The sequence below is a fragment of the Pleuronectes platessa genome, chromosome 7 (genome assembly GCF_947347685.1).
Source record: "Pleuronectes platessa chromosome 7, fPlePla1.1, whole genome shotgun sequence".
Taxonomy (NCBI): Eukaryota; Metazoa; Chordata; class Actinopteri; order Pleuronectiformes; family Pleuronectidae; genus Pleuronectes; species Pleuronectes platessa.
In genome coordinates this window covers 3,659,328-3,667,864 of record NC_070632.1, presented here as the reverse complement: position 1 = coordinate 3,667,864, position 8,537 = coordinate 3,659,328, and the positions used below count along the sequence as shown (strand labels likewise).

General features: G+C 44.7%; 1 protein-coding gene across 1 annotated transcript; it reads right to left on the bottom strand.

Moving 5' to 3' along the window:
- Positions 1-875: 875 nt before the first annotated feature.
- Positions 876-6,466, bottom strand: pskh1 (protein serine kinase H1). The gene is made up of 4 exons (XM_053427748.1): positions 6,119-6,466; positions 4,755-5,530; positions 3,220-4,137; positions 876-1,193 (listed from the first exon to the last, which is right to left on the bottom strand). Exons 2-4 carry the CDS (start codon positions 4,821-4,823, stop codon positions 876-878), a joined length of 1,305 nt encoding a protein of 434 aa, XP_053283723.1. The 5' UTR covers positions 4,824-5,530; positions 6,119-6,466.
- Positions 6,467-8,537: the final 2,071 nt, after the last annotated feature.

The window sequence follows — 8,537 nt, the reverse complement described above, 5'->3', positions numbered from 1 at the left end:
TTGGGTCAAGTAAAATAAAAGGAAGTAGGATTGTATAATACAAAACATTTAAGATTCAACACAGAACAGCTTCACAATCTTTTGACAGCCTCCGAACACTGATGTTAACGGAGCAATAATGGCAAGATTAGATAAGCTTTGAATTGACTACTAGAAAATATGCCTTCATATTGGCCTTCAATAGCGTGGTGGTGTTGCAGTGTGTTTCCATCGTCCATATCTCAAGACAAGGTCCGTACAATAAGTAAAATAAGAAATTCACAGCAATTTTCAATCAGGAATGAGTGAGGGGAGGGGGGGGGGTTGGGTTCCCCACTTCTAGAAGTATCCCCTTCTTCTTAGAAACGTCAGTACCCAGAACTCTGTTCAACAGATCCTCGCAGAAGGTCATTATCCAGTGACCATTTGAATGGAGACTAATAATCACGTCAACAATAATAAATAAATATGTAGAGACACAGGAATGGAAAGACAAAATTAAAACAAAGGAGTGGCAGGCACCGTCCAGCCGAGGAGAAGGTGGAGGAACGGATGGAGAGATGATGGAATGAAACACCTTGCTGGTGTGTCCCTCTGTGTCCTCATCAGGAGACACAGTCCCATAAGGATTCATTCATTTCACTGTCTTTATGGATCAGGAATCACCTTTGATTTGCTCAATCGCCTCAATTGGCTCAGTTACTTTTCAACCTCAATTAGATTTTTGCTTGAAGAAACTGATTCAGTCACATTATTGCCCTCTTTTGGGGCTTTTAACACTGGAAGCATCGTGGAATGGGGGCAGTCATTGTGAACGTTCAGTCTCTGTAGTGCTGTTTCCCTTAAAGTCCATGTCCGCTGCAGCCATCAGCTGCCCCCCCCCCCCCCCCCCCTGCTCAGCCGTTGTACTGCTGCTGATAGCGACGGTTCAGCTCGCGCAGCTCCTTCTCACGCACCCGACGGGCTTTGTTGGATTTGGTGGAGCGGCTGGAGCGCGTGGACTGTGCCGACTTGGTGCTGTGGCAGCGCGAGGACGCCCGCTTCAGCAGGTTCTGAGATATACAGCGCTGGAGGTTCTTCATGGAAGAGGAGGCGGCCATGCTGACGACCCAGGGGTGCTTGAAGGCCTGGCCAGCGGTGAGCCGCTCGCTGGGGTCCACCGTCAGGATTCTCTCCACAAAGTCTTTGGCCAGGTTGGACACACTGGGCCACGGCTAGAGACGGGAGACAGACGGGAGACATGTGATCAACAAGCTGAGTCAGTGCCAGGGTTAAACCAGTGGTTTCCTAACTGAGGTGTGGGCGCGGAGACAAGGTGTTTCTAATGTGTCTCGTAGTTGCATCACATGATCACAATAACCAACGGAAAAGGAATTGTTAATGTTATTAGTTCAGTTTGTGCTGTTGATGCTATGAAAAGTCTAAACTGACAAAACTGTTGAGGAGAAAACATGAAAATAACTAATTAAACATCAAAAACCAGAGAATATATGAAATGAGACATAAGACATCTCCTGAATATTTTCTAGAGATATCAAAATACTCTGCTTTGATAAATACTAGTGTATATGTACATGTACATACATATTTCATTATTTGTTTCTTTTGTGAACGTAAAATGATGCACATTTGTACGTGTGAGTATCTCTGTGAGTGTGTGTCTGTTTGTAGACCCACTATGTGCGGATCATTATTTTGTTCTTTTATTCACTTATACATGTGCATCATTTATTCTTGTAATAATGAAGCTCCCTCCACTAAACACAAGAGGGCAGCAGAGCAGTAGAAAGCTGATAATGTCCTGTCCTGTTGTGTTAAGTTTATTGTACACAATGTGACTTCTTAGATTTTGTTGAATTGTCAGACTTGACAATGAATTTCGTTTGTCTCTGAATGTCAAGAGCCTTGTGATCTCATGTTAAACAAAATGTCCTTTAAATCAGATGCATTGGAAACATCTGTGGAGTCTGTTTGGTATGAATGACGAGTCGTGACTCAAAACCTCCAACAAACACTTAAGAACACGACTCTACATTTTTTGTCTGTCCAGGCTGTGATTCATTCTTGGACGGCAGCTGTAAACATGAACATTATTTGTCACAGCTGTAAAATAACTAATCCCAGAGGGAAGACCAGTAGAGTCTGCTCCACCTCTCACTTAGAAGCTTATAGTAAATACCTCATCAATGCACAATCATCACAGCAGCACAGTTTTGCTATTATTTCATATTCGTAGAGATTAAGACAGTAAACAAGGAGACAAACCTCCTGTTCATTCAGGGTTAATATACTACTAGAACCCCTCAGCTAATAAACAGGGTTCGTGGGGATGATTTGTCAGATCTGACTTTATCTCACATGTCAGGTTCAAATCTGGACTCATCCACAGACTTGAACTAACACCTCAGGGCTGTTTGATTCAGTCAACTACCCAAGTTGCACTTAGCATCCACGTCTGACTTTGATGAAAGTTCATAAAACTTATAAAGTGTATTTTGTCAAAATTAACACATGAATTGTTGAGTTATGGCCAATAACCTGTACTGTGAGGTCCCAGTGACCCTTTTTGTGCCGGATATAATAAAACTACCGGCGTTCCTAAAGCGTATCACAGGGACACAAATCAGGCTACACCAACCTTGAGCTTTGACCCCCCCCCCCCCCAAAATCGAGTCTGTTCATCCGAGAGTCCAAATCTGAAAACTTAGAGCCTCCAGCTGCCGCCACAGGAGCATAAAAACTGAGAAGCTCCGACTACTCCCTGTAAGTTACGACAGAACCACGGAGCTAGTATCTGCGCTGGAGAAGCTGTATGTGGGGCAAACATTAACCGAGGGCCTCTTTGGTAAAGCCCACTTGCAACATAAACATCCCCGGCTATGAAACAAAGGAACAGACTACTCAGCATTCTCCCCACTAGATACACAGATAGAGCATAAATTACTGTGCACACACAGACACACAGAGGGGGGGCATATTGACTTAGAGAGGAGGAATAAATGAGACTGAGGTAAAAAAAAAAGTACATGAGGTTGAAATGGACATCGACTGAAAATGAGAGTAAAGTGCAAAAATGTGTGTATCGTTGTTAGATTGGTGCCACCTCACAGGAAAAGCTGAACTTCTTGGAAATTTGTTGACAAAGCCTCATGCGGCGTGAGGAATGTTGTCCAAATATGGGTGAAGTCTGCTGGAGAGCGTGTGTGTGTGTGTGTGTGTGTATCTACTGTAACTCCTCACCTCTCCGGAGAAGCTGTACTTCCCCTTGAGGATTTGTCGGTACAGCCTCATGCGGTTGTCGTCCTCGAACGGCATGGTGCCACTCAGCAGGATGTACGATATCACCCCCAGCGCCCACATGTCCACCGCGTTGGTGTAGGGCTTCCTCACCAGGATCTCAGGGGCGATGTACTCCGGCGTGCCGCAGGTGGTCTTCATCAGACACTCGTCCCCCTTCTTCCTGCTGCTGGCCAAACCGAAGTCGGTGATGATGATCTTGGAGTCGGCCCCGGGGTGGTAGTAGAGCAGGTTCTCCGGCTTCAGGTCTCGGTGAGTGATCCCCAGCGTGTGGAGATACTTGACGCCGTCCAGCACCATCTGCAGCACCCGGGTGGCGTCCCGCTCGGTGAAGGAGCCACGAGCGATGATCCGGTCAAAGAGCTCTCCTCCAGTGGCGAGCTCCATCACCATGTAGACACGCTCCGCCGTCTCGAACACCTCCATCAGCTGGATTATATTGGTGTGCCGGACGCGCCTGAGGACACACAGCTCGGACTCGCACACCTCCCTCCCCTCCCGGTAACGGGTCTCGATCATCTTGATGGCGTATGGCTGCCTCGTGCTCTTGTGCTCCACGCGAACAACCCGGCTAAAACTCCCTCGTCCAATCAGAGCTTTGATGTCGTACTTGGCCGTGACCCGGGGATCAAACTTGGCTCGATATTTCGCCACCTTCTTCCGCTGAGGGTCCGACAGATCGGACGGGTCCTTGGGCGGCTGGGCGGAGGCGGTAGGAGTGGCAGCTTGTGCCTGGGCCTGGTATGGGGAGGTGGAGTCGGCCTTGTCACCGCCCCCACCCCCGCCCGTCTTGCTTCCAGTGCCATCCCCTCGTATGAAGTGCTTGAAGATATCTGTCTGGGGGGGCTGCGGAGGCTCAACCTGAAAAATCAACAAATAATGTTATTATAAAAATGTAATTCACATTAAATTACAAACACAAATCTTTGGTAAGTAGCTAGATTCACTTATTAATGGATCTACAGTTAAGTTGTCCTCGTTAAGCTAAAACACAGGATTTTCTTGCAGCAGCTGGACAACCTGAGGATAATATAGTTTTCTCTGCTTTTATATGAATATGTTTTAGTGGGTCTGACAAAACAAGATATCTGAAGAGGTCACCTTGGGCTCTAAGAAGTTGTGACATGCATTTAATACAGTTACGTGACTTTTAATAGATGACATGATCATATTTGCATATTTGCACAATTGCACAAATTGCACTATTCTTGTTTTATTTTCTCTTCAGCTGTTTCTATATGTATTTAGATATATATACTTTATTTTCTATTTTAAATTTTGATATTCTATTTAATTATATTTTATACTATTTCTATTTTATTTTGTAGGTTGTAATTACTTGAGCATTGCTAGAAGAGAGCCTGTGACTCAAGCATTTCACTGCCAGCGACTGCTTAATGTTATTGTTGTGCATTTGATAATACAAATCTTGAATCTTGAACTTATTATAAATGACATTACTGTGTTTCTCCACTGACCTTTTTGACCAGGTCCAACTGAACATCCCCCGGAGGCTCAGGGAGGACCTTACTGTTCCTGCAACCCATCACATCACCGTGGGCCGCTGCCCATTCAGCCACGCAGGCCACCAGGAGCCCTGCCTCATCACCGCTACAGCAGACTCAACACACTCAGGGCATCCAACATCCAGGCCGTACCCACGCGGAGTCAGAGGGCTCATGAATAAAGCTGATTACACCCCCTCAAGTCCCAATGAGCTGGCATCAGCAGTCACAGCCCATGAACACAAGCACTACATCCACTTAGGTCCAGGTTAACGGCCGAGGAGCTCATGAATGCATTCTGGAAATCACGTCGGGGCGTCTCCACTCCCACAGCAAGTGCTTAACCATCGGGTCACAGCTTTCTTTTACAGACCTGTGTTGATGAGTCTTATGCCCACACACTGTATGCAGCCAGGGGGGGGGGGGGGGACCTCAAACCCCTTGAAGAAGCTACCAGGGCCCCATCTCAGATGACGTTAAATGTTTATGGAGAAAAATGCTGGGGATGGGTTTGGATCCTCGCTGCACAAAGAACGATGGATCAGGAGGAGAGCTGCTTCAAAACCAACTCTTAAGTGTGGTGGTCGCCTTCAGCAGAACTGCATCATGGTCCTCAGGATTCACGCGGAATGTCCACAGACAGTCACACCATCAACTGAGCTCGGGTCCATGGGGAGAAGCTGCAGCGTCAGCAGCGGTCGGACTGCAGATAGAGCAGCTCCCCTGGAGACTCACAGCGGAGGGAGGCTCTGGAGGGAAGAACGTGAAAATGCAAAATGAAACTCGAGACTTGACGGTTCGGGCTCGACAGAGACATGGACGTGCACTGTGTCTGTGGTTATATGATGAATACTGACACAGCTTCCTGTGAACATTATGTGCACAGGGATTTGCCTTTTTTTTTTTACATTTGGGACAATAAATGAGGACATATTGTAAAAGTCAGCTGGTGCAGTGTTTGATCACACTCATGTTTTTTAATTTGTCATTTAAAAACTCAATTATCAGAAAGTTTGTTGGAGTTATTATTAGAAATATTGTGTAATAAATGTGTAACAACTTACTTTACATTGTCAGACATGATTAAGAAGAGAGCTCCTTTAAAATAAAGTGAAAACATAATATAATAAATTAAACTTGAATGTACTTCACAGACTTTACAGTGGGTTTAAGTTCAGTTGAGATAAGGCCTGAGCCGAGTCACTGGTTTTTCTTTCTGCACCCAAAACCTCCTCAGACCAGTTCTTTCAAGCGACGTATGGAAACCGCACGACTGTCGGTAAAAACATCCACAATCATTTTAACAGAACAAGTGACAAAGTGACTTTGAGGCTCACCTCGGAACTTCGGAGTGTGTGTTAGCATGCTAGCTAGCCGCTAGCAGAAGGGCAGGACCCGCAGCTCTGCCAAACCCAGCCTCCTCACCCCACTCTCACTCAGCTGAGCTCCATTTTCACCCCGACTTCACAAACAACTCCGCCGCGGCTCCGTCGGTGAAGCGGCGGTGTCAGCGCCGCACGTTGCTGCTCCGCGGCCGGGGAAGTTTTTCTGAAAGAGAGACGAGCCGGCTGGAGGAGTAAGAACAAAAATAACGGTAATAAAAACACACGCAGAAGTTGGTCGCTCCCCCGGACGGTGTTTTTCACTCAGGACCCAGATTCCCACAGACAGAGGAACGGGAAGCCAGGGAGTGCAACGCGGGGCTTCCGCTCCATATTTTCAAAATAAAACACTTTAAATTCCTTCACGCAACATGCCATCCATCTATCTATCTATCTATCTATCTATCTATCTATCTATCTATCTATCTATCTATCTATCTATCTATCTATTAATCTATCTATCTATCTATCTATCTATTTCTTTATCTATCTATCTATCTATCGCTCTATCTATCTATCTATCTATCTATCTATCCATCCATCCATCCATCCATCCATCCATCCATCTATCTATCTATCTTTCTATATATCTATCTATCCAACCATCCATCCATCCATCCATCCATCTATCCATCTATCTATCTATCTATCTATCTATCTATCTACAACATCGGTTAGTTTCTCGAGTCTGTGGTTAATCGTATGACTATTTGTGTAGGTACACTGAGCGCAACAACACTAGAGTCCAAATCCTAAATAAAGCTGATTTTGATTATCTCAAGGGTTTTTATTAAGTTTCTCCAGAAACAATGAGATTTAGGATTTTGGATCCTGGAGGACTGGGACAAGTCGCCAACTTCTCTGATGGAGGATATTTTGGCTTAATTTCTTGATAGTGGAGGTGTGTGTTTGTGTGTGAAGGGGGGGGGGGGGGGGGCGTGGTGTGCTGTTATCCTTCTCCACACATAGTTTATGGTGTAATGCTTGTAATTTGAATGTTTGTAAAGGAATGAGTAGAAGGCATCATGCAGATAATCTGGGGGCACATAATGTTATAGCTGAGAGAAGACAAGGTTGCGTGGCTCCTTTTTGGCTCATGCCCACTCAATTTGGCGACTACCAGAAATTGAGTGTATATGCATTATCTAGATGCCACACACCACACATTATGAACATGAATATGAATGTTTTTATAGTTCAACAACCCAGGTCTGTGCCTTTTTATATTGAAGGGCCATACGTACAACTTCCGGTGCAGGTCTGTGTCCGTCCAGCTTGATGGAGCTCCTCTTCCACCCAAGTTCTTTTGTAGAGACAGGACGACCTCCCTCAGCTTGTGTCGACCCCGCTCAGCCCTCCCCGTCACTTCCTGGATACTGAGACGAGTCCCTCACACAGAGTGCTGACATCTCCTCTTGGAAAAGTACTAGAGAGAGTCTGGGAGAATCGAACCTCAGCCTCACAAGTTCAGGTCAGAGGAGTCACACACAGGAGGACTCTGACTCTTCACTTCTTATTCCCACAAACCAACCTGGGATGTTACAGCTCTGTTCTGCTGACATCTGAGTATAATATGATTAATCTGGGTTTGATAATCATGGACAAAAACATGAAAACTGTTCTTTTGTTATTTCACTCTGCTCCCTGGAGAAGTTGGGGATCAAATAAGTTATTAAAATCACTGCAAATATTCAGATTGATCACTTTTTATCCTTTTTAGCACTATTCTGGTTTAGACACTCACATCCTATCTGCTCTGTCCCATTTGACTGGGTACTATGTTATGTTCTTATGTCATTTAAGTAATCAATATTCTGTGTACTTATATATTTTTCTCTTGGTTCCCAGAGTAAGGCCGGAAACTTTGTAAACTTGTTTTTCAAATGGGCTGTATAAATAAGGTTGTATTCTTATTCATATTATGTGTTCTGTGTATTTCTCAGTTTACAAAGGTGATTTGAGAGAAACAGAATTTGAATCCCTACTTTGTCTCGTACATGTGGCAGAACTGAATTAAATGGGCTTCACTTCTAACACATTGTTTCCAACATGTTACAAATGGTCAAAATCTATAATAGAAGCTAATTTAAAGAAAAACTGTTGCAGAAAACAGAGCAAATATTACCACCTCCAGGATTAATTGCTGCTGTGAAAGTCCTGTAGTGGTTTGACATTTTGCTCTTGTGTCGTGAGGTAGATAAGGAGAAAATCAAAGTAATAAAACTGGAATGAAACTCTCGGGGGGGAAATGTCAGAAAATGCTGTATCTTGCAATGTCAAAGAAATTGGATCTGCCCCTTTGTCTGGATCACAGACAAAGTTTAATGGATTCTTCTTTGGCGCAAGTCTCCTCCTTCCACCAAGGTTTGCCAAA

What these genes read in the sequence shown, in the direction of transcription:
- pskh1 (XM_053427748.1), bottom strand. Translation starts at nt 4,823, where the DNA reads ATGGGTTGCAGGAACAGTAAGGTCCTCCCTGAGCCTCCGGGGGATGTT. An exon ending in AGTTGGACCTGGTCAAAAAG is followed by an intron (nt 4,138 to 4,754) that starts GTCAGTGGAGAA and finishes TTGATTTTTCAG; the next exon opens with GTTGAGCCTCCGCAGCCCCC. An exon ending in AGTACAGCTTCTCCGGAGAG is followed by an intron (nt 1,194 to 3,219) that starts GTGAGGAGTTAC and finishes TCCCGTCTCTAG; the next exon opens with CCGTGGCCCAGTGTGTCCAA.